Here is a 25992-nt window from a genome sequence, read left to right on the forward strand (position 1 = left end):
TTCGTGCTCCCCACTGCCTGGAGTCAGAGGCCATGGTCAGGCCAATAACAGTGTCAACCAGTCATCAAAATGCAACCCTAGTCTTTGCGAAACAAGCCATACCTGAACCTTGCCTGACTCCTTTGTCAAACCCTAGCCTGAAACAATCACTGTCCACTCTCTAAAGGCCTCCAGGAAATATGACAAATGAGCCGTTGGATGAAGCCTGCTAGCCCCAATTTCCAGCTACAAAAGGGGTGAGTATACTTGCAATTGAACTAGTACAAGGGTAACTGCTGATACCCTTTTTCACTAACTGGATTCTAACATCTTTATTCACATAACTATATGTTCCATTTAAGTAATACTGATATATCGAGTTATTATAAATATTCATCATAATTTATTATATATGCAACATAGAATCATTCAGCAGTCTGTAAAAATCTTGGCTCTTTAAAAATTAGATTTCTAATTATGAGATAATTGTAGAGTCACAAGTGGTTCTAAGAATACTGTAGAGAGATTCCATGTACCATGAACCATGTCACCAAATTTCCACGATGGTGGTGTATTACAGAACTATAGAATAACCCGAACCAGGACCATGACAGACAGTGAACATGCAGAACAGTTTCATCAGCACCTAATGCGGCCCTTTTACAGCCCTGCCCGCTTCCCTCCCAGCCGCTCCCCTTCTTAGCCCTGGGCAGGCATGAATCTGTTCTCCATTTCTAAAATGTTGTCATTTGAAGACTGTTATACAGATGGAATCACACAGTATGTGACTCTTTGGGAGTGGCATTTTTTACTCTGTAATTCTTAAGATTCATCCAATTCTTTTCTCTGTCCTCTCTGTTCTGCTGTTGAACATATCCATGGAGTCTGGTTTGGTTTGGTTACTGTTAGTTTTTGGTTCTTATCTAGTATTTCCTTGCTGAAACTTTTCTATTTCTTGTCTCTCACTTTCTATGTTCACATTGGTTCAAGCATATTTGTAATTGTTTACTGAAGCAATTTTATGACGGCTTCTTTAAGATCTTTTTCACATAATTCTAACATCTCTGTCATCTCGGTTTTGGCATCTACTGATTCTCTTTTTTCATTCAGTTTCAGACCTTTCTGGTTCTGGTATGACTAGTGATTTTCAATGGAAATCTGGACGTTACGAGAGTGTGGATCTTATTTAAAGCCCCTGTGTTAGGTGGCCTTCTCTGACGCTGCTCCAGCAGGACAAGGGTGGGTGGCACTGCCTCATGACAGCCAGGTAGGGGCAGAAGTCCAGGCTCCCCTCTCTGCCTCCGCTGACATCAGAGGATGGGAGAGTCCTAGTTATTTCTGGGTCGCGTGAGAGTTGCAGCTCCCAGTTAGGCTTCCACTGATCCTTCCCTGGCTGGGAGTGGCAGGGGCACCTCATGACTGCCCCCACATGGCCTCCACTGATACCACAGTGGAAGGGTAGCCTCCATGCCAATGGGCAGTGGTCAAAATCCCAACTTTCCACTAGGCCTCCCGACGCCACCACTGCAGGGTTTGGTGAGACTCACTACAGCCTGGCAAGGTTGGAATCTAGGCTCTGCACTTGGCCGTGCTGGTGGGGTGGGTGTGGGGCCTCATCTTTTCCTGTGGTATTTCACTGGAGTACAGTGGTTAGTGTTGAAAAGTTTTCTTTTTACTAGGCTGCCCCTTTCCTGGTCCTTTAGCTAGAGAGACTAGGCTTTCGTTGGCATTTCTGTGTAGCTGGCTTCTTCAGCAACAAATCTGGGACACATGTGGCCAAAACAAAACCCAGGGACATCACCACCCTGTCTTGGGTCTTGAGGCCCCTAACCAGTCTGCCTTCTTCTCGCTACCTTTCGAGACATTCTCAGGTTTATTTGATTGATGGGTAATGTCCAGGGATTTTAGTTGTACTTAGTGTGAAAAATAAGAAACAGTACATCTCCTCCATCTCTGCAGCAGCAAAAGCCCAAATCTTGATATTTTTAAGAAATAATTCTACCCGACAAGTCACCCTGGGAGATAGGATAGTGCCCTGACATTACAGTAGTTACAAACTGGAGGCCTGTTGCTCAAACAGGCAGTAGCAGGGTTGGTTTTTTTATTTAGCTGTTTGTTTTTAGGGGGACATGCTGTAGTCTCCAGTCCTCCACAGCCCCCTCCCCTGTCTGTCTAGCTTGTTAACTATCCCATGTAGACATCTCAGTTTGCAAACTCTGATCATGAGGCCAAGTTACCAGCAGTGGATTACGGCCATGGACTCTGAAAGATTATGCTCATGCTTCCCTCCATACACTATTACTTTAAGAAATATAAAACCAGACCTAGCTCAAGCGAAATGAAGCCTTCCCCGTACACTGCCTCCCACTTCCCTCCAAAGCCCTTCTGAAAATTTCTGTTAAGGATACAGAATTTAATCACTGTACTAACCTGTTAAATGATTAAATTTAGTAAAGGACCCTTGCCATTTTCTCCTTTTTCTTCAGAATGTTTAAGAAAGAGCACTGTGTGAAGGGATGCAGAGAGGAGAAACGGGAGGAGAGGTACAGAGACGTGATGGTGATGATGATGGAGCCAGAGGAAAGAGAATGATCACATTAGAACTATAGTGTCCTAATTGCCTGAAGGCTGGCCAAAACCAAATCCTTTTGGACAAAACAAAATTGAAGAATGTTCTAGGAAGAAAGGAATTTAGAGACTTCAAATCTAATCCAAACTCTCTTATCCTTACAGAAAAAGAAACTGACACTCAGAGGTTACAGCAGGCCACAAAGCTGACCAGCACTGTTTGTGCTACTCCACCATGTTCCCTGTTCTCGGCCCAGCTCTACTTTCCAAGCAGTGGAAACTGATCAACTGTGTCACTTCTACTGATAGTTCCTAAAAATGTTTCATTACAATTTATAACTGCATAATTTCATCTAATCTTTGGAACATTACATTCAGATCTTAGTCTTAAATTTTTTGACAAATTCAGGAGAGATTTTTACTCTTTCTTAGCTCAGTAAAAATGGAAGCAACTGAGTGAGTAGTAGGGGAGGGGTGGACAAACAAAACACTTTTACATTGTATTTTATTACATTTCTTCTAGGAGTCTTAATCATCGGGTAAATATTCAGGGATGATTTGGTATTAAGGCATACATTTATTAACTTCATGCATTCACAGTTCACACATAGCTATCTATTTTCTCAGCTGGGACAATGCTTTCCAAACTTCTGGCGCCTCACACACTGCCTCTGCAAGTCTGGTTTGTTGTATCTACGTATCGCCTGTACTGCTATTACCCTTATACTGACTTTAAATCTACTCCTTTTCATACTTCCCCTGGCTTTAAGCAATAATATCCATTAAATCACAAGTCTGATGTGCTAGTTTCTAGAATACACATTAAAATCATCACATAACTGTTAAAGCATGTTCACGGCCATACCATCTAAACCCACCTCATGTGATACCAGTGATACTCTTGCCACAGCTTGGGTGGTCCGACCCGGGGCTGACTTTCAACTTATGATATGAGTAAATAATAAAACAATTCTTCTCCAAAGTCTAACATGAGTTGCTAATTATTCAGATTTGTGGGAATGCACCAGAAATGTATGGTCTTATCACCAATTTCAACAGATACAAAGCTAGGGAAGCCTAGCTTTTCATATTTTATTGTACATAAGAAATACATGAGACACACTGTTCCCCACCCTCAGAGATTGTGATTCACTGAGTGGGACGGGGACCACGGAAGCTGCATTTTTGCAGGCACCTCAAGAAGTGCTGATGCCGGAACACCCAAGGGCCACGTTTTGAAAAATAGTGAACAAGAGGGTGGGGGGAAATTTTTAAAATAACTCTAGCTTTTCGATAGGAGTGGCTTGGGTTCAAGTCTCAAGTCTAACTCTGTAATACTAATAAGCAAGTCACTTAACCTCCCTGAGCCTTGCTTTCTTCATCTATTAAATGACAATTATGATAAAAGCTACCTTACTGGGTTGGTTTAAGAATTAAATGGATGATATGTTAAAAAAAAAAAAAAGTATTGCAAAACCACAGAGCCCTGCACATACTAGAGGGCTGATGAGGATGAAGCAGAACCAGTCTCAGCAGCCAACTGAGCACACAATCAGAATTTCAAATCAAGACGCAAGCACTCCGCTCCACATAAACATCTGCTCCCATTTCATTACTGACATTGAGTTTAACCTACAATAAATTAACCCCCAGATTGAGTGTGTATTTCAAGTAAGATATTTGCACAATATATAATTTCAAATATTATCAACTGATGACTGCAAATTTAATCTTCAAGGAATTGTGTCTGGACCTTCAGGGCCAACTCCATGTAGCAGGCTCCCAGGCCAGAGGTGTCCCAAAGGCCCATGTTGGTTACCCTGATTTTAAGAACTCCTTAATAAGTAGCATGCAAAATGATCTGTGGTTTAGAAACATTTTATGCTTTTATTATTTTAAAAAACTCTCTCCTTAAAGAAAGCCTAACAAATCCTGAATTATAAATTTAACACCAAATGTGCAGACTTGGCTACAGGGCATATCTAACAAAGACGGCTCTCTTACAAGAACTCATCTAAGGTTCTAGCTATGATCTGATGCAGGTACTTAAAATTCAATTTGCAAAATATGGAAAAGCCTTATTTTTTTTTCTGAATACCATCTGTTAAACCATTCCAGCACAAGCTAATTCTGCTATACAAAATTTGTAAATAGACTAACATTTTTTTTTAAAAAAGTCGTTGCTTTATGTTAAAGTATAGATTCAGTCTGATCTATTAATGCAAAGGTTAGACAGCTACACACACAGTCAGCATCCTTCTATGGAACCTGCACAGCACTAACAACTATTCAGCCATAATGAAAACATTACAGTTAACTCATAATTGTCTGTAAAGAAAAGCAATCCAAGATCTGAGAGTTATTCTCTGCTAATATGGGTCTGTGAGCCTCTCCACTCAGTGGGGCAGTTTCTCAGCTAAGGTGGGGGCAAAAGGGCACCTGTGACCAGTAGGGCCAGCAGCTGTTCAGTAGCCAGTCACTCAGGCATAGCTGATGCAGCAAATGCTTCTCCCACCTAGAAACTGCATATCTTCCCAGCTGGGTTTTAAGGAACAGGAGCCCCAGCTGCTCATACATGGGCAAAGACGAAAATCAGATAGCAGGGAAATCTATCAGGACTATACTCTCAGTCTCCTGGCTGGGCATGTTATCCAACTTCCATTAACCCACAGTCATGCTTGCCTTTGGTAGGCATCATCAACAGCATCCAGTGGCAAGGAGGAAGCAAGTCCAGCACCAGAGCCAGACCTCAATTACACAGCCTCTGGAGTCAGTTTCTGCACTTGCTACATTACAAGCTAGAGAGGAACTGAGGCTAGAGCCCTTAAACAAGGAGAGCTGTTAACAATGACAGGATGGTTATTGTAGCTCTCGAGTTTCTCTGTAAGATTTGATGCCTGGCAACAACCATGGTTTTGAGAGATGTTAGCCTAGGGTAGCACAAGCTATTAAATGTGATTTGCACATACTGGTGAAAATCAATTATTTCTTACTAACAGGTAAAAATGATTATAATAAACTGAAACCTCAATTCAAGCGGACTACTGCTGAAATGTACACATGGTTTCATTTAATGTACCAGTTAATAGTTTCTTGACATTAAAACAAAGTTAGTCTTTAGCCTTAACAAAGATGGAGCACGCAAGCGTTTTATTTGTTAATTGATTCAACAAGCATTTATTGAGCACCTGTGATGTTCCAGGATCGTGCTGGGGGAGCAGTGGTGAGAAAAAGAGCCCCAGCCTCTGCTGACAAGGAGCTTATCACTCTTAACTTTAGAATAAGCAGGGAATCCAACTTTTAAAATAAACAAGAAAAGATTTCTCAATTCAATAAGGACTACAACACGAGGCTGCCCATACAATACTCTTGAGATTTTGCAAGTTTCTTGCATTCTAGTATCACATGTTAATGCTGAAAACCCACAGGTAGTACATAAATACAGAAACAAATTGTGAAGTTAGGGAAAGACTACATATCAGACGTTTTCTGAAATTCAGAATACTAACAAAGAAAATAAGGCATTTATTATAATAAAACCTAAACATAGAATAAAATAATAAGATAGAACTGGATTTTTAAAAGAATGATCATAATCTAAAATCAGCTTTTCTCTCAATTATAAAACTATGATCACATATACTAGATCCTGGTGAAATTTCTCTTCTAAAGTTCAAATCTAACAACAGAGAACCTTTCACCCTTGTTCCCAAGCAAATGGTCGTTGAGCATCAAGGGGCCAAAGTCTCACTCGAATTAAAATTGCAAAGCTTCTTGGCTACTTAGTATATTGAAAATGAATTAAGGACTCAATGCTGCTTACCTTGTAATCTCTGGATACATTTTCTGATGTCACTGAACCTGAAATCTGACTAGAAATTGTAGCAGCTATAAGCTGTTTACACCATTCAACATGTGATCCTGTAGGACTAAAAGAAATAGTGTGATTAAAATATTTTAAGACACAGGCTGTCAGTGAGAAAAATGAGCACTAACTAGGGATATATGTACATTTATTTTTTTTAGGAAAGGAACTTTAATTAGACTATTTGGTTAGCCTTACATTTAATATAAGAACTGAAATACTGACTGACAGCTAGGAAGTAAGATCAGGTTCCAAGCTGATTTTAAATGACTCAACCAATTTATTTTAAGGTTAAGATTCTAAGCCTTAGACAGTTAAGCATGTTATCTTCTATCATTTAATAAAATATTACTTAATTACAATTATATAGCATGAATATTCTTAATGTAATGTAAGTAGAAAATTAATTCAAAAGTGAAATATTTATCTTACAGCATATGCTTTTCAAAAATGCAATCAATTTCATGGTGGTAGTTTTAAATCTAGAAAATAATGTAATTTCAAGTGAATCAAAGTGACTCTTAACGGAGCTCAGCTGACTGTGTGACTTTAAAAAGAACAGACTAGAAAAGTTATGTCATATGTATAGTAATGATTCTACCTAACATTTCTGTAAGTGCTTTGAAAAGTTACAAAAGGCGTTTCTGGTCCATCATTATATCAGAGCCTCACTACCACAGCATGATGAGAAGGCAGAACAGGGATTAGCCAACATGGTTCTGAGATGAGAAAACTGAGGTGCAGAGGTCACATAAGCAAACTAGGCAGTGATGGAATTAAAAATTGCCCCCAGAGGCCAGGCTCCTCTCTCAATACATCAAAGCACTGAAGAAATCAAGTAAAAGGGCAAAAGATACTTGTGAAAGTTTACCTTGCAGGTAGCTTTCACTGCAAACAATATTCCAGCCATTTAAAAAAAATCTCATCACTAATTAAATCCACACTCCTATATTGGAAGGATAGAAAACCCTGGAATCCCTAAGGCAGTATGTAAAATAACCTAAAGAGTGAAATAAAGATACCTGGTGTCCTCTACTACAGATCTAAATTGCAGTCTCTGACCAAGTGGGCCCAGTAGTTATCTGTGGGGCTGAAAATGTAAGTGCAAACATTCACTGAACAGGCAGACATTCCTACCATATGTTAAGAATCTATTTACCACAATGAATAACTAAGACGAAGAAGGAGGGAAAAGAGAGGGATATTAGCTTCCTTTTAAAAGCTGTCATCCTCATTGCCCAAAGACATCATATTTTTCTTGCCATGTTGCCTTTTTCTCTGCCAGCATCTACCCCTGATCGCAAATCTAACAGTAGGAACCCGCCTGCTCACCCACCACGGGAGACCTTTTGTTACCATCTGCCCAGCATCTTTTCCCCTTTCTGCTGATAAGGACACTTCTCTCTGCTGTAGGGAACTGCCCCTCCCCACTTCGTAGGATTCTGTGGGGGCAGGGAAGAGGGGCTGACCCCTTGCTCCTCCTACCCCACTTGGAGGGGAGTAACCCAGGCCAGGCCAATCCCAGGCTTTCCTCTTGGATCCTGAGTTGCATAGGTGAACCCCCAGGGCTGCTAGAGGCCGCTCCCTACCTCCACCACCTCATGGAACCCACAGAGATAAAGAGTAAGACAAGAAAAAAAAAATGAGATGGGGAGCCCCAACAACCCCGCAACTCTGGCTCTAAATGTGCACGTGGCCATCCTTTCCTGTCTGCAGCAGTGATGTGAGCCAAGACATTTCCTTTTTGGCTTGAGCTAGAACGATTTGTGTTTTTTTCTACCTGCAACCAGAAGCATCCTGACCAACAGAGTTATAAACAGTGTGGTATCGTGTGCTGGTAGACAGGAGGTCTGGATCCAGGCCCTGTTTCTGTCCCCAGCCAGCTCCATGACCTTGAGCAAGCCACATCCTCTCACAGGACCGTATCTTCATCAGCATTAAGAGAAGTACAACATTGAGAAGAGAGGGGAGGGCCCACAGTCCAGGGCGCATGGCGGAACCATGCCCGCAGAGCCACTCTTAAAAGAAGAACGTGAACCAGAGCTTGTCACGAGGACAGAACAGAGAAGGGAGGCCACATTTCCTGTACCCTGTCTCCTCTTTAGTCTGTGCGATTTCCCTCCACACTCTGGTGTCAACAACCACTTGCAGGCTGGGGACTCCCAGCTTCTTTCTCCAGCCTGGACTTTCCCAATCTGGAGGCCCATGATCCTATGAGACATCTCCACGAGTCGGTCCCAGAGACCCCACTGCCGGCTCAACTTGTCTAAACCAGCATTAGACGCCCAGCCTGCAACCCGACCCCTTCCCCACCCCTGTGCTCCCTAAATCAGAGAAAAGCATGCCTTACCCATGTACCTCAGGCCCTAACGCTGGGGTTTCCCCTGGAGCCCACACCCCACTTCACTCTCACATCAGAGTGCTCACTGAGTCGCGTTGCTCTCATCTACTACGTATCAGGAGAAGGCACCTTGCCCGTTCCTATTCCGGTTCCCTTTTCCAGGCACCCAGCGTTCTTCTGTTCTCCTGCCTTGTGAATTTAAGCCCCGTCTCTATGCCCGTAACGCCCAAATTCAGGTCTCCAGCCCAGACACCACTCTTGAACTGCAGGCTTATGTAAACCAACTGCCTCTCTGACCTCTGCTCTGGAACATCCATCTGACATCTCCTCACTGATACAACCAGGGCTGAGAGCATGCTAACTTCCTAACCCTGCTCCACTTAGAGGCTTCTCCACCTCAGCAACACTGTTTTCTGCAAGCCCCAAACACTGGGTTCGTCCTTGACTCCTCTCTCCTACCAACAGGCAATCTTCAGCAAGCCCCACAGGCTCTACGCTGCAAATTTTCTTCAAATCTTATCTCGGATCTGACCACTTCTCCCTTCCTCGACCCCACTGCTCCGGTCTAAGCCACCATCCTCTCTCGCTTTGATGACTGCAATAGCCTCCTACCTGCTAGACTCTGATTCAACTCTTTCCCCTTCCGGGCTGTTGTCTACACAGCAGCCATGGGGAGCTTACTGAAATCTACACCAGGTTTTGTCACTCCTCTGCTCCAACCCCCTGCCCTGTGGCTCCCCGTGACCTCCCTGATCCTGTCCCCTCCTGTTCTCCCCCTAGCTCCCTCCCTGCTACTGACATCAGTCTCCTTGCTGATCCTTGAACCCTTGGCTCACACTCCTAGAATGCTGACACCCCAGATATGTGCATGACTAGACCCCTCACCTCTTCAGGGGCGATGCCACCTTTCCCTGCAAGGCTTTCCCTGACCATCCTATATAAAATTCCAACCATTCCCTGAAGGGCACACCCCCAACACGTCCTATCCCCTCCCCAACTTCCTTCCTTGCCCTCGCACCTATCACCACGTAAAATAGAACATGCTTGCCTTGCTTTTTCTCTCTCTGTCCCACTAAACAGATGCTCCCCAAGGGCAGGGATTTGTGGGTGTCTGTTCCTTGCTCCATCCTCAGGCCCAACACAGTGCTGACACAGAGTAGGCACTCATATTTGCAGACCAACGACTGAGACATAAGCATTTCCAGAACCTACATAACCTAACTCAATGAGACTCCCCGCCTCTGGTCCATTCATGACACTACTACACAGCAACTATTCTCAAATGTCTACCCCATCCAGTAGCTCACCTGATGGAAATCCTTTTGTGCTCCCCATAGCTAGGGTGACCATATAATTTCTCATCCAAACCCAGACACTATTGTGAGTTGCAGAAGGATGCTATTAGTAACGACACTGGCCCAATCAGTAAACCAGTACCATTCTGGGCCAGAGACCACACAGCCCATCCTACTTGTAGCTCAGATGGTTGTTAAAAATGCAGAATTTCAGGCTCTCCCCCAGAGACGATGGATTAGAGTGGGACCCAAGAATCTGCATTAAAATCAAGCACTGGAGGCGATTCAGACTCTCGGTTACACAGAACCTTGCCGAGAAGCCTTGGCACAGAAGACAAAGGCACATTCCTTGGAAGGTACACAGGCCCCTTGAGGACCTCTAGCCCCACTTTCCCGCAGGTCTTCTCTCTTACCAGTTCCTCACATCCAGCATCCAGCATCCAGCCTGCAGGACTTCACATTCCACTCCTGCGGCCAAAAAGCCCTCCACCCCCACACCCCACTATGTCCACCATGCCCCAGTCCCCTGGCTAACTTCTCCTTCTTCACCATTCAGCTCAAATGTCAGCTTCCTCAGAAGGCCCTGGCTTCCTGCCCATACTCCCCAACCCCCTGCCACTAAAAAAACAAATCAAGTACCCCACCACCATGTATCACGATGCAGTGGATCACAACCGAGGCTGTGGAGCCTTTTTGAAAAATTCTAACTCCTGGGCCTCACCTGAACTTCCTGCATCAGAAGGCTCGGGAGTGGGGTCTGGCCACCTAGAGTTCTCCAAAAGCTTCTCAGATGAGTCTCATGCACACCACATCCAGAGCACTTTCAAGTGTACCTCCACCCTGGCCCTCATCACATTTGATTTCAATTGTTGGTTTGTCTGTATTCTCCACTAGATGGTAAGCCAAAGAGCAAAAGCCGTCTTGCATTATTCCCTGACTCTCCGAGCCCTCATATGCTGCAGAATGTCTGCAGGTAAGTAAAATCACAACCATTCCATGTACTGTCTCAGCTGTGATTAGTTTCCAGTGAAGCTGATTACTTGGGTAATTACTTTATTAAAATAATTGTAATTACACTGAGGTAGAACCCAAGGGATTGTTTCTTGTTGTTTCTAAGCTTCTGGAAACTCCCAAAAGTTCAGCTCACTGATATAACTAAGACAGGCAGGAACCAACATCTGAAACTGACCCAGAGGATCCACCAGTATCCCTTGCCTAACTGCACTCTAGCGCCAGTGAAACGGCCAAGATGTGGGAAAGCTGAACATTCCAGGCTATGGGATCACCCATCCCTTGTTCCCTGAGCTTTAGGGTGGCCTTCCCAGTTGAACATGGTGGGTTTATGCTTCTAATTGATCTTAGTTCTCCGACTGCCTAAGAAGCAGTAGGCTGCCGTGTTCGTGAAAATAAGCCGGTTCCTTTACAGCGTGATGAACTGAAAGTAAAGGATGGTGTGTTCTTGTATGGGGAGCAGTTTGGAAGTTTTCCATTCCAGTTTTTCAAATGAGGGTACCTTTGCCTCCATCTGCACCAGCTCCGACAGCCGCGGGGTTCCGCCCCGCACCTCGGCCCCCCCTCCCAACCCCACCATCAAAGACCTCAAGCAGCAGCGGTGGGATTTGGGTCTTCAAACCACACGAGGCAAGATCACCCTAAAAAAGGGGAGCCAGGGTGAAATTTCCTCCCAAACCCGAAGCAAGGGCCGCCAAAGCGTCTCCAAGATGCAGCGGGGGGGCGGCAAGGGACATGGTTTGACAGCTGCGACGCCCCTCGGGGTGCGGGGAGCTCCGCACGAGGCGGAAGTGAGCCAGGTGCTGGCCCAGGGAGGAGGCGGGCGTTCGCAGGGCTCCGGAGAGACCGGGGACGGGACCGGGGCGGGGGCACCCCAACTCGGCCTCAGCCCGGCGCGCGGGGAGGGGCAGCCGGGCCTCGCGCGAGGCCCTCGGGAGTCGGGGCGCGGGAGGCCGCGGCGGCCCGGGCCCCCGCTTACCTGTCCAGGGTCTCCACGCTGGGCTGCCGGGAGCCGGCGGTGGGGACCCCCGCGACCCGAGGGGGCCTCCTGCCGCCCGCCGGCCCCGGGCCCAGGCTCCCGCCGCCCTCGCCGCCCGCCGCCGCCGCCGCCGCCGCCGCCGCCGGCGGCCTGTCCATGGCGCACCGAGCCCGCCGCCGCGGGGAAGCCGCGGTCGCGAGGGGAGCGGCACCCCGAAGGTCCGGCCGCGCGCCTCTGGCGGCCCCGATCCGCCGCCCGCCCGGCTCAGGCGGCCGCCGCCATTAGCTGTCACCTGGCGGCCCCGCGTTACCCACAAGGCCCCGCGCGCGGGGGTCGGGGCGGGGGGCGGGGAGGCCGGCGCGCAGCCGGGAGCCGGGGCCCCGCGCCCCGCCCGAGCCCCACCTGGGCGCCTGGCCCGCCGGCGGGGGATGTGGGGCCTCGGGCTGGGGCGACCCGGGCACGTCCCAGGCCCCTTGGGGTCGAAATGGACAAAGGGATTATGCAGAACGCGCTTTGCTCAGGAAACTACTAGATTGACTATAGAGACACACGGTTAAAAAAAAAAATTTAGGGAAATTCAAGGATTAAAAAAGATTTGTTTTCCTTCCCAGAAAAGTTTTGGGGTGGGAGAAGCCAAGGCCCCCTGGGGGTCCCTGATCTTGACACCTCCAACCCCAAGCAAGACCAATGCCATACATTTTAGCAATCCCTCCTCACTCCATTCTTCCTCTCCCCGCTCATCACCCCCCCACCCCCCGCAAAACCACCTCCCTGCCTTCTGTAGGGCAACCAAGTGTTCTGATGCCGCCCTCAGAACTTACGCCCTTGGTTTATATTAAGAGTAACATTTAACTTCTGTTGGCTAAATCACCACTGTGAAAATCAAGGCAATATCTGATGATAAAGGCATTTAGGACGTTTGATTCCTGGTCTATATTTATTTCCCTGCTCATTTTGTTAGGGTTTGCATATCCAACAGCTCATCCCCTCTCAGCTCAGCCCTGATTTAGTTAGGGGTGGAGATGACAATCATGACGAAGCCCCGTTGCCTGTGATTGCCCTGGGTATGGGCAGCAGACCTATGACCCAGGTCTGGCCAGTGAAATATAAAAGGAATCTTCTGCATCCTGATAAAAGGCAGACATGTAGGCAGGAAGTTACTAGTTCCCATCCCAAACCCATCTTTCAACTGAGCTTAATAACTTCCAACTGAATGGTGAGGATGTGATACCTGAAGCCTCAGCAGCCATCTTAACACCCAAGAGGGGGTAAGCCTGGGGTGAAAGGGTGACCGAGTGAGAAAGGGAAGATCTCCATGAGACAGGAGGGAAAGGGGCAGGACACAACCATTAAAAGAGTGGCACAGCAATTGAGGACAGGTTAACTGGTTAGAATCAACTAAGTCCAAGATGGTGGAAGACTTGACTTCCACTAGACTTTGAGCTTCCTTATACACTCATTGTAATACAATAGCATGGTAAATGGCACTCCCAGGGGTGCTGTAACAGTTCCAAGGCCGACCATAAAGTCAAAAAGTGCACAGTGGCCGAATTCCTGAAAAATCCCAGCCTCTCCCCCAAAATAGCTGTAATAATTCTCCTACTTGCTAGTATATGCATTTCCCAAGCCCATAAAAACTAACCCCACGCCTCGCAGCGTCTCTCTCGCTTTCTGAGACAGCCCTCACTCTGTCTATGGAGTGTGCATCTCTCTGAATAAATCAACCTTCCCTCTACTATGGCTCGCTCTTGAATTCCTTCCCGTGCAAAGCCAAGGACCCTCACCTGGCGGGGCACATCCCAGGGACTTGCCTGAGACCTGGGACATGGCCATCGTCTCACAACCCATTTTCCTGCAACATCCACACACACTGGTTTTCCAAAACTATGAAATCAAATGTTTTACAGAAACAGACTTGCAGACATAGTAAACAATCTTATGGTTACCTGGGGAAAGCGGGTGGGAAGGGATAAATTGGGGAGTTCAAGATTTACAAATATTAACTACTGTATGTAAAAATAGATTTAAAAAAACAAATTTCTTATGTATAGCACAGGGAACTATATTCAATATCTTGTAATAACCTTTAATGAAAAAGAATATGAAAATGAATGTACGTGTATATATATGTATGACTGGAACATTATGCTGCACACCAGAAATTGACATACTGTAACTGATTATACTTCAATAAAAAAAATCAAATGTTTTACCCCCTATTATAGACTGAATGTGTCTCCCCCCACTCTCCACCCATTTATATGTTGAAGCACTCACCCTCAATTGATGATATTTGGAGATGAGGCCTTTGGAAGGTGATTAGGTCATAAGGCTAGGGCCCTGATGTGATGAAATTAGTGCCTTTACAAAGAGAGATACCAGAGAACTTGGTCTCATTCCACGAGTAGGCACTGAGGAAAGGCCAGGTGAGGACACAGTGAGAAGGCAGCTGTCTGCAAGCCAGGAAGAGGGCTCTCACAAGGAATCAAGCCATGCCAGAACCTTGATCTTGGACTTTCCAGCCTCCAGAACTGTAAGAGAATAAATGTCTGTTGTTTAAGCTGCCCAGTCTGTGGTATTTTGTTATGGCCGCCCGAGAAGACTGGGACGCCCACTTTTAGTCGAGTACTTTGTTTGGAGCTGCAGGCATCTGAGCTGCCCTGAGATTGGTCGGAAAGAAAATGGTGAAATTTTAAACTTATTTGAAGTACCATTCTCTTCAGGGAGGATTAGGCCAAAGAAGAGTTCACTGTGACACTCTTAGACTTTCAATTTGGTTAGCAAACTTCGGACTTATGGAACAGAGATGGAATCTGACATATCCCTGCCTCAGAAGCTCACAGGCAAGTGAAGGAAACAGACAAATTAACAGTGACATAATGGTTGGTAAGTGCTGTGACGGGGGTAAGCACACCAGGCTGGGGGAAACACCTGAGCCAATCCATGGGAGAAGAGGGGTTAGGAAGACATCCTAGAAATGGTGACACAAAGCTGAATCTTAAAGGATGAGTAAGTCTTTGATCAGGCGAAGAAGTCAGGTTGTTCTTGGCAAAAGGAATAGTTTTGGACAAATCTGTGGCATCAAGTAAACAGTGTATTACATGCAGGAAACCCCAAGAAATTGAGTGTTGCTGGAGCATCGTCAGGCAAGTGAGGAGGTCAACCAGAGGCTAAGGCCCAAGACGTGAAGCACCTGGCTGCTGGACTAAGATGTTTAGACTTTGTTCTGGATTCTGATGTAGGCAGGGCTCTCTGCACTGGAAGAAATACTACTGTATGGCCCCCCTGTGGTAGACGGTGCCTCCAAAGATAGCTGCAATTATGTCTGCCACCCCACACACTCTTTGGCAATATGATCTTGCCACTCCCACATCAGCAGGTGCAGTCTGTGTCCCCTCTGTATGAATGTGGACTGACCCTGTAACGTCTTTTGACCAATAGAATGTGGGAGAAGGGATGCTGTGTAATTTCCTAGGCTGGGCCGTAAGGGATCTGCAACTTCCACCTGGGCTTCGGGGAGCACTCTTTCTTGGAACTCAGCTGCCATGCTGTGAGGAAGCCCAACCAGCCACATGGAAAGGCTCGCACCAAGGCTCCCAGCCACCAGCCCCAGCTGAGTTCCCCAGCCAGAAGACGGCACTGACAGCCATGTGAGTGAGGCCATTTCAGGACTTCTGGCCATTCCAGGGGCCCAGCCGACACCATGTGAAGCTGGAGATGTATCCTATTGACTGACAGGTTTTTGAGAAATAAATTGTTGTTTTAAGCCACTAGGTTTTGGAGTGTGTGTGTGTGTGTGTGTGTGTGTGTGTGTGTGTGTGTGTTTGCATCAACAGAGCACCCAAACACTTCTCTTGATATCTGGCCCAGAGAAGGAATCCCCCTCTTCTCAGCACCCTTCCACACCCAGCTGGGAATCCATGCCCAAAGCACCCTGTAAGGAAGGTGCTTCACACTATGCGGCCTGCAGCTGTGAAGGAACAAAGGCAGTTTATTACTCACAGCAGAAGCAGCAGCCAGGGCAATGCCTTGGATCTGTCCCCCAAGTCCCCATCTCCACAGGGTGACATGCTCTTTGCAATGTGACCTTGCACTCCCACATTAAGCGGCGAGTCTATTCCCCTCCTGCCGAATGTGGCCTGGCCCTGTGACCTCTTTTGACCAATAGGGGGCAGGCTGGTAACTGCACATCCATTAGAAAAGAAACCCGTTCTTCACAACACTGGATTACTGTTTGCGTAAATAGTCGTAATACGCCGATTTTATTAAAGCTCAGCCTTTGCCTGTCATATGCCAAGAAAATGCCATGACAGATCTAGAAATCTGTGAGGTCTTCACTGTGAATGGTCTCTCTGTGATGTGACTCCCTTGTGCACTGCACAACCTGCACCATGATGCATGGTAGCCTTGGGAAGTGCCTTTGGATGATCCAAGTGGAGACGTCTAGTAGACTGTCGTCACAGGGGTCCAGAGCTCATGAGAGAGGTGGTAAAAAGCTGGTACATTTTCCTAAAACCTGAAAACTCCTTTTGAAATGTAATGTTCAGCTCCACAATGTGGGAACTCTTGATGAGGCCACCAGTTTTGTTTCTGGAAAAGAAATCAAGCCAATGGAGGTGGACCTGACCATTTCTTGTTAAATGGGTTTCTCAAAAACATCATCATTTTATGAAGATGTGAGATAGATAGATACACACACACACACACACACACACTGGAATACTACTTGGCCATAAAAATAATGAAATAATGCCATTTGCAGTAACATGGATGGACCTAGAGATTATCATATTAAGTGAAGCAAGTCAGAGACAAATATAACATGATATCACTTATATGCAGAATCAAAAAATGATACAAATCTTATTTACAAACCAAAAATAGATTCATGGACATAGAAAACAAACTATGGTTACCAAAGGGGAAAGGGCAGGGGAGGGACAAATTAAGAGTTATAAAACAGGTAAACAACAAGGACCTAATGTATAGCACAGGGAACTACATTTGATTTCTTGTAATAAGTTATCATGGAAAAGAATCTGAAAAAAATATATATGTATGTATAAGTATAACTGGATCGCTTTGCTTACACCTGAAACTAACACTGTAAATCAACTACACCTCAATAAAAAACAAAATTAAAACAACCACCAATGAGAAAACATCACTTTGTTAGGAACGAGCAAATCTAATCTTCTATGGAACTACATGTGAGGACCACTATAGAGCAATGGTCCCACAGTTGGAAGGGGTTGTATCGTCAACTCACAAGAGCAGGACTTCGATCCAGTCTTCACAGACGGCCGCGGAGGGCATCCACATCATCAAGCGAAATGTGGCCCTCTCTGTGGTTCCAGGTGGGGCAGTGTGTCCAGCTCATGGTGTTCATTTTTGTGTCTGTTATTGTGCTGTTTAAGCCCAAAGCAATTCCTGGCAAATGAGGCAACAGAGGGACTTCTGTGTGCTGTCTTGGATCCAGGTTCATAAGAGGTTCGGCATTAACCCTGTTCATCACAGAGGCACCATCTAGCCCTGTTTAAAAATGTTGACCTGTCTATGTGAAGGTTTCCAGACTTTTCTCAACACAATAATTAGTTATTTCATGATGGTGCACAGCATTGGGCACGGGGTTCATTTTCTACTGGTACTATAATAAATTACCACAAATTTAGCAGCTTAAGCCACACCCTTCCATTTTCTTGAAGTTTCTATAAGTCAGAAGTCCAGGTAGGTTCATTGGATCCTCTGCTTAGGGTCTCACAGGTTGAAGTCAAGGTGTGGGCAGGGCTGGGCTCTCTTCTGGAGGCTCTGGGGAGAACCCAGCTCTTTGGATCATTGACCAAATTCAGTTGCATGTGGTTGTATGACTGAGGTTCCCATTTCCTTTCTGGCTGTCAGCCAGCTGGCTGCTCTCGGATCCCAGAGGCGGCCCTCACTCTTTCTCGTGCTTTCCATGCGGCCTTCACTCCAGCAGTGGGTCAAGCATCTCTTACACTTTGATCTCTCTGACTTTCCCTCCTGAGGGATCTATTCTGCTTCTAGCCAGAGAAAGCTCTCTGCTTTTAAGGACCCGTATGATTAGATAGGGCCCACCTGGATGATCCAGGATGCTCTCCCTACCTTCAAGTCTGTAACCTTAATTAGATCTGCAAATTTCCCCCCTTTCCCCTGCAAATTCCCCCTCCCACTCCATAACATATTCAGATTCCAGGGTTTAGGGAATAGGCGTGTTAGGGGGATGAAAATGCCTACCAAAGGTATCAGGTAAGGGTTATTGAGAGAAGCCCAGAAAATAGTGTGTGTGTGTGTGTGTGTGTGTACAGAGAGATAGAGAAAGATCGAGGGGGATTTAGTTTAAGGAATTGGCTCATGACATTGTGGGAGCTGGCACATTTGAAATCTGCAGGCCAGGCCGGCAGGCTGGAAATTTCAGCAAGAGTTGATAGTGCAGTCTTGAGTCAGAAGTCAGAGTGTGGAGCAGAATTCCTTCCTTTTGGGGGAACCTCAGTGTTTGCTCTTAAGGCCTTCAACTGATGAGTTGAGGCCCACTCAGATTATTAAGGCAATCTGCTTTACTCAAAGGTCTCAAGTTTATGGAGGCTGAGAAGTCCCACATGCTGCTGTCTACAAGCTAGAGACGCAGGAAAGCCAGTGGTGTCATTCAAAGGCCTGAGGACTGGGAGCAGGGGAGGAGATGTTCCAGCTCAGCAGTCAAGCAGGGAGACTCTGTCCTTCCTCCACGTTTTTTCTTCTATTCAGGTCCTTGGTGGATTGGATGATGCCCATTTACCCTTTACTCAATCCACCAATTCAAATGCTAATCTCTTCCAGAGATACCTCCCAGACACACCCAGAAATCAGGTTTAAGCAGCTCTCTGATCATCCTGTGGCCTGAGTAAGTTGATACCTATAATTAACCATCACAGAGGTGAAGAAAGGGAGACCCTGAGTTCAAGCCAGTTAATCTGGGGACCAATAAAATGAAAACAAAACAAAACAAAACAAACACTCAAGGTTTTAATTTCCCCCCAGGGTAGTAACATGTGGTTGCCAAGTAGTGACATCAGCTTCCAGAGTAAATGTTTGAGCCTTCCATTGACCTGTTCATTGTGTTGACTTTGGAAGAATTCTTTTCTTTCTGATCAGTACCCCTTGGGGCTCAACCAAGTGGGGAGAAAAGCAGGTGATTTCTTTGCCATCCATGGCAGCTAGGTAGGTCTCAGGCAGCGGACCAAGGCCTTCAGTGGAGGGGTTTAACAATCTATTTTGAGAGTCTTGGATGTTTTGAATGCTACATATATCCACATTCAAGTATGTTAAAACAGCAGACATTGTATGGGGCGGTCCATGTCTCTTCCCAACTCAGAAATAGCATCATTGACTCAGTGTGATCAGGCGCTGAAATCCACAGACGGTAAACACTGAGGAGCAACGATATGCTTCTTTAGGGACAAGAAAGATCTTCTAACCTGCTTTACTTTGACAGGATTCTGAGTCTTCTGGCAAGGCAGCAGCGTGCACCAGAGCACAGGCTCCCAGCCACAGTGGTTTGGTTGGAAACTCGCTCTATTCCCTAGCACTGGGTAACTTTGGACAAGTGACTTCTCTGTGCTTAGCAAATAAAATAATAATAATAATAATAATAATAATAATAATAATAATAATACAGCTAATCATAGGCTTGTTGTGGCAATTAAAGGAATTTTAATATAGGTAAAACACTTAGCACAGTGCCTGGTACGTTGTAAGCATGATGCAAATATAAGCTATTATTATTTACTGGCAACTGTGAAAACTTGTCTCTCACTTGCCAGCATAGGGGAAGTAGTTTCAGTGTTGAGGGGGACAGTGTTGGGCCCCTAAACAGATCCACTTTGCTGGCTTTACCCCACCCCCCAGCTGCTGGGAGTGTTGACTGCTAAGGGTTCCCAGATGCCCTCTTCTCCCAGGGAGCGTCTTCAGGTACAGAAGCCATCTTTCCTAGAAGGTGACACATACCTGTCCCCTCCTACCCCCGGGACAGCTTGTAACCAATGACTGATTTGGGAGAACAAGTCTTGTCTCAAAATGAAGCACCTCTGAGATGCCCTTCTAGCTGCAGAGCGCCTCGGGGACTCAGGCTGAAGTAGACCCCAGCTGCCCCACTCTCTGTCCAGCTCCTGCCTCCACTCTCTCCAGCTCCCTCATTGCCCGTTCCTGGGAGCTCTTCCACAGTACATCATGTGCCCTCAAATCCCTGCTTATTCTCTGCTTCTAAGGAATCTGACCTAAGACAGTTATTAATGTATCAGTGGGGATGATACAGAAAAAAATGGGGTGTGAGAGGATGGCCATGTCCCAGGTCTCGGGCAAAACCCTGGGATGCGCCCCGCCAAGTAAGGGTCCTTGGCTTTGTGCAGGAAAGAATTCAAGAGTCAGCCATAACAGAGTGAAGGTAGATTTATTCAGAGAGATGCACACTCCATTGACAGAGTACAGCCGGGTCTCAGAAGGTGAGAGAAAGGCAGAGAGAAGAGAGGGGAGAGAGGGGAGCAGGGGAGAAGGGGAGAAGAGAGAGAGGGTTGGGGGGGGAGAGAGAGAGAAAGAGAGAGAGAGCGAGAGAGAGAGAGAGAGAAAGATTGATTGACCTGGGACAAGGGATTGCTAGTTTTTATAGGCTAGGTAACTTCATATGCTAACAAGTGGGAGGATGATTCCAGCTGCTCTGGGGAAGGGGCTGGGATTCCCAGGAATTGGGCCACCACCCACCCTCTGACCTTTCATGGGCAGCCTTGAAACTGCCCTGGCACCCGTGGGAGTGCCATTTAGCAGCTATTGTATCTCAATGAGCCTATACTGAAGCTCAAGTTCTACTGGGAGTTGAAACTTCACTATCTTGGTGCTAATGGCCGACTCATTCTTTTCACGGTTGTGCCCTGCCCCCTTCCCTCCCGTCTCAGCTGCAACCTGCTTGGGAATTCCCAGTTAACTGGACTGTCTTCCCACTAGGCCAGACACTCCTTGAAGGAAGTCACCGTTTTACTCATTTTTGTTTCCCAACAAAGACCAGCTGACACAGATCTGGGTCACAGAAGACAGTATTTGTTGATAAATACTGTCTAAAAAAATACGTAAAAAAACCCAAACACTTCTGGCTCTTGAGCTTTAGGCCTCATCTATAAAATGACCAAAAACAAAACAAAAACCAACCCTATCAATGTTATAAGTTTGTGGGGAGGCCAAATAATACAGAATCCGGCACCTATGTCCCCAGTAAATAGCTCCCTTTCTTCCATTTAGGGACTGAAGGAGTTGGAAGTGTACGATCTGGGTTTGGATAGATGCAAGGATAGAAATCGGGAATAAAATCGGAGGCGACTCAAAGTCTAAAATTTTCCTGAGATGTAACAAAATGAATTAAGCTAGTTGTTTCACCCAGTGGTGACTGATTGTATCACTGGTAACAGGAGAGCTAACAGTGTCTGTCCTCTCACCTTGCAGACTCACCCGCCCTCTGATGCTCAACAAACATTACGGAAAATAATATGGAGATTCCTCAAAAAACTAAAAATAGACTTATTGTATGATCCAGCAATCCCAATCCTGGGCATATATCCAAAAGGAACTCTAATTCAAAAAGATACCTGCACCCCAATGTTCACAGCAGCACTATTTACAGTAGCCAAGACATGGAAACAACCTAAATGTGCATCGACAGATGACTGGATAAAGAAGCTGTAGTGTACACACACACACAGGAATACTACTCAGCCATAAAAAAGAAAATAAGGCCATTTGCAGCAACATGGATGGACCTAGAGATTATCATACTAACTGAAGTAAGTCACAGAAAGACAAATATCATATATCACTTATATATGGAATCTTTAAAAAAAAAAGAAAGAAAAAAGAGGACACTAATGAACTCATCTATAAAACAGAAACAGACTCGCAGACATAGTAAACAAACTTATGGTTACCAGGGGGAAAAGGAGGTGGGGAGGGATAAATTGGGAGTTCAAGATTTGTAGATACTAACTGCTATATATAAAACAGAAAAACAACAATGTCCTAATGTATAGCACAGGGAACTATATTCAATATCTTGTAATAACCTTTAATGAAAAAGAATATGAAAATGAATATATGTATATACATGCATGACCAGGACATTATGCTGTACACCAGAAATTGACCCATTATAACTGACTATACTTCAATAAAAATAAATAAATAAAAAGAAAGTACTCTGACAAGATTTAGAAAAAACTGTTACATTGTCAAAAGTGTACATAATTGCAAATTACTTGAAGGGCTGTCCCAGGAAGAGATTATTCTGCTTCATGCCAGAAGTCAGTGCTGAGCTATTCAATGGGAATGCAATAGAGGTAGAATTCAGTTTGTTGTGATGCTCTGGGACTTTGGGATAATAGAACACCATGTGGCCACGAGGTCGCAGAGAAGGTTAAACGCAGGCATATCTGAGGAAGAACCTTGCGAGGCATCTCAAATACTTACAGTCAAGATATACTTGATCTTTTAATAGTCCTATTTAGATTTTTAAATGGTTCATTTTAGCTTACTATTGTAACTACTTAGCATTCTTGGGCTGCATGTAGGTAAATGACATAATTTCCAATTGGCAGTATTTGAAGAATTTTAATAATTCTTCCCTAAAGAGACATCAAGTGTGGCTTATTTCAACTAGGCTTTCACTCTCCCTTAATGTCAACTGCTGTGTTCCCCACCCAGAGTCTCGCGTGTGTGCACCCCAGTGCTTTCGTGAAAGCGACTCTTACTTTCATAGAGACAGCTGTGGCTTAAAACACACATTGTTCATGTACTTAAGCGTCCAACATTGTTGGGATTTGGGGAGAGCCATGTACAAGATTGCTAGTAAGATAAAGAGCATATGAAGTAGATCCAGGAAAAGAAAATAAGATAGGCAAACTGCATGTTTAAGACGCACACACAGTTACAGCCCTGGAACCAGAGCGCTATGTTTAGTTAATGTATTTATTACAGCAGGTCTTTAGTCATCATTGCCATGAAAATTTTTTCATGAAATTTCACAACACCCTTTAAGCTATTAGTATGAGCTTTTTTTTTCTTTTTGTGGAGTGACACTTTGTTAATTTATGAAATATTTACAGCGTTTACAAAAAGCAAGAGAGTGTCTAATAAAATTTCTTATACATACAAAATTTATACATTATGCTACTGCATTTGAGATGTCTTATTTGGTAGACCTTTAAGCTATGACATAAAATAATTTACAAAGATATACTTACTCTCTCTTAATTCATTGAAAACAAAACCATATTAGCTATAAATAGTCCTTTACAAATCACTGTAAAACACATTGTTTTAACTCTAGCCTTAACTTTTACAAATATACTTACTAAATGAATTAGTTCTGATATCAAATAGAACTGCATCTGAAATTTCAAAAAAAAAAAAAACCAAAAAACCAAAAAAACCTGAAAAAGCAAACCGCTGGGTACTTCAAGTAAAAATTTGTAAAACCAGTTTTTATGCACGCCTCGGGGGAGGGTATCCCACACCATTTTGAAATTCATAAACACAAGTTTCAAGAGTACGCTCAACAAATGTACATCTGCGGCTTTTATTTCAAAGGATGATGCTCTAGCAACAGTTCATGCATCCAATATGGTCAACCCTACACTTTGGCAGATAAGCTGGTTTGACTAGAGCAGCGTTTGCGAAAACATTCACTTAAGCAGCAAAATGCATCCGACATCTTTAAACAGTGCTGTCTAAGGGGTTTCCACCAACCTGAAAATGGGCCAGAATTTTCGGCAAGCTCATGAAAGAGTTTAGAAAACAGAACTGGCAATGTTTAAAAAAAATCAAATCATATTTAACTGGGCCCTATCAGGTTTTTTTTTAATATAAAAATATGCTTCTCTTGGAAATTAAGGGAAAATACTTCATATTCCAAATTTCAAAATAAGGGAAAACTCTTCTGCACAGCTATTTCTCCTTAAGTCACCACTCATGATGGTATAAAATTTGGCAATTATTTAAACACCTTGCTTTGGGATAATATCTCGGAAGGTGAGCTCAGGTTGCTTTTGGCAGTAACACACATCTTTCACGTTTCGCTTTGTTTTAGATAATCCAAAGCAAACATTATAAGCAGTTTGAGGAAAATCCATTTCATAAACATATACATTCTCCCCTTTAAAAGGTTAACAGTGTCATTGTTCCAATTAAGCCCACAAAATACATATTGAATACGTAGTATCTCTGAAGAGGTAAATCAGATTTAAATATTTATCTTTCAAAAACTGCTTTTGGAAGGTGTCAGGATTTTCCAAAACCCCATCTCAGCTCCTTTCTTCCGACTGCCATGCAGACACTGTCGTTTTCTTGCAATCTGTATTCTAGAAGGCACATATTCAAGAGTTTAAGATTTGGTTAGTTCAAGTTCTACATGGAAGCAGATAGTTTCACCTACTTTGTACAGAGGCCCCAAATGAAAGTCAACTATTTCCTTTATTCAGAACTCTAACTTGGGGCCAGGTGGCCTCTCAGAAGTGAGTTTGTACGTGGGGCATCATTTGTGAAGGACCAGAGGGGGAGGCTGAGGGATCGCACAGCTTGGCAGAGTTGGCGAGCTGCAGTTCCTCAAGTCGCTTTATGTATTCGTCACGCAGGGCCAAGAGTTCCATGTAACGCTGCTCCACAGGATTTGGCTGCTGGAAAGAAGCATAAATGTCAGTTACCGCTTTCCGCCACCGAGATGCGCCTGAGCCACACTTCTACGGCGGCGGCTGCTTTCTGAACAAATTCTCTTGTGGTGGGTAATGTACATCATTTCCTCCAACGCTGCAAAATTTACAATCCAGAAAAGCACAAAGATTAATCAAATACCCAGCTATCTGCCACCAAAAAACGACTCACGCACACACTTCCTCACACATGCGTCACCAGCTTTTTAAAATGCATCAGCCCAGGCAGAGCGCCAGTCCCCTGTGTCACCCATCCCCACCCATCCCCCCACTGCTCTCTTTTGCTCCCAGAGCCAACAGCTCTTCTCAGGTTAGCGTGCAGCCTTCCTTCCCGTGCAGCTTTGTGACACTTTGCCTCTAAGTGAATATCCAGAAACAAAATATATGCTTATTCTCTACTTTGTGAAAATTTCCATCAATGGTTGTATTTTGTATTTATCAATTGACATTTTGATCTGACACTGTGTTTCTGAATTTCGTTGCAGTTGAGCACTGTTGAATGAATAAAGCACAGCTGATCTATCCATTCCCACACCGACGGATAGCTCGTGATGTCCACTCTTCCCCACTGTTATACACGAAGCTGTACCATCTTTGGACACTTCTCTTCATGCATGTATGTGAATGTTTCTTGGAGGAATTTTCCTTGGGGTAGGGGGAGGAATTGCTGGAGAGGACAGTATGGTCTTTTCAACTTTACTCGATGCTGCCCGATTATTCTCTGAGATGGTGATGTGACCTGATGCTCCAACTAGTGTGTCTGGAAGTTCCTCTTCCTCCACATCCTTCCCACAACTTGGCAACATAAGAGGAATTAAAAATTTTTTTTTTGCGGATTTGATGAGTATAACATAGTATCTCATGGTGGTTTTAGTTTGCATTGCTCTGCCTTTGCACATCTTTTCATGTGCTATTGTCCATGTTTTTTTAATTGCAGTATAGTCAGTTACAATTTGTCAATTTCTGGTGTGCAGCATAATGTTTCAGTCATACATATACATACATATATTCATTTTCAAATTCTTTTTCATTATAGCTTACTACAAGATACTGAATAGAGTTCCCTGTGCTATACAGAAGAAATCCGTTTTTTGTTGTCCATATTAATGCATGGCTGAAAGCAGTGGCTCTGACACCCGCCTGCCTTGGTGTGAATCTCCAGTCTGCCGCTTAACAGCTGTGTGACAACTCTCTGGGTGCCTCCATTTCCCTATCTGTCA

General features: G+C 44.7%; 2 protein-coding genes across 12 annotated transcripts in view; both read right to left on the reverse strand.

Annotated features, from left to right (window-relative positions):
- Positions 1 to 12348, reverse strand: part of MTMR1 (myotubularin related protein 1) — a 61673-nt gene extending 49325 nt beyond the window's left edge. For 3 of the 6 annotated variants that reach the window (XM_032475680.1, XM_032475679.1, XM_032475678.1), the window contains exons 1-2: positions 12039 to 12348; positions 6371 to 6476 (exon numbers count right to left, since the gene is read on the reverse strand). In XM_032475680.1, coding sequence (XP_032331571.1) covers positions 6371 to 6476; positions 12039 to 12196 — 264 coding nt within the window. In that variant the 5' untranslated portion in view covers positions 12197 to 12348. The remainder of the gene's footprint in view (positions 1 to 6370; positions 6477 to 12038) is intronic. The other 3 variants (XM_032475682.1, XM_032475681.1, XM_032475683.1) reach the window with 2 other exon arrangements.
- A 10667-nt stretch (positions 12349 to 23015) lies between these two features.
- Positions 23016 to 25992, reverse strand: part of MTM1 (myotubularin 1) — a 104137-nt gene continuing 101160 nt past the window's right edge. For 5 of the 6 annotated variants that reach the window (XM_032475687.1, XM_006194953.3, XM_032475686.1 and 2 more), the window contains one exon: positions 23016 to 24739. In XM_032475687.1, coding sequence (XP_032331578.1) covers positions 24572 to 24739 — 168 coding nt within the window. In that variant the 3' untranslated portion in view covers positions 23016 to 24571. The remainder of the gene's footprint in view (positions 24740 to 25992) is intronic. The other variant, XM_032475685.1, reaches the window with a different exon arrangement.

Source organism: Camelus ferus, chromosome X (assembly GCF_009834535.1).
Source record: "Camelus ferus isolate YT-003-E chromosome X, BCGSAC_Cfer_1.0, whole genome shotgun sequence".
NCBI lineage: Eukaryota > Metazoa > Chordata > Mammalia > Artiodactyla > Camelidae > Camelus > Camelus ferus.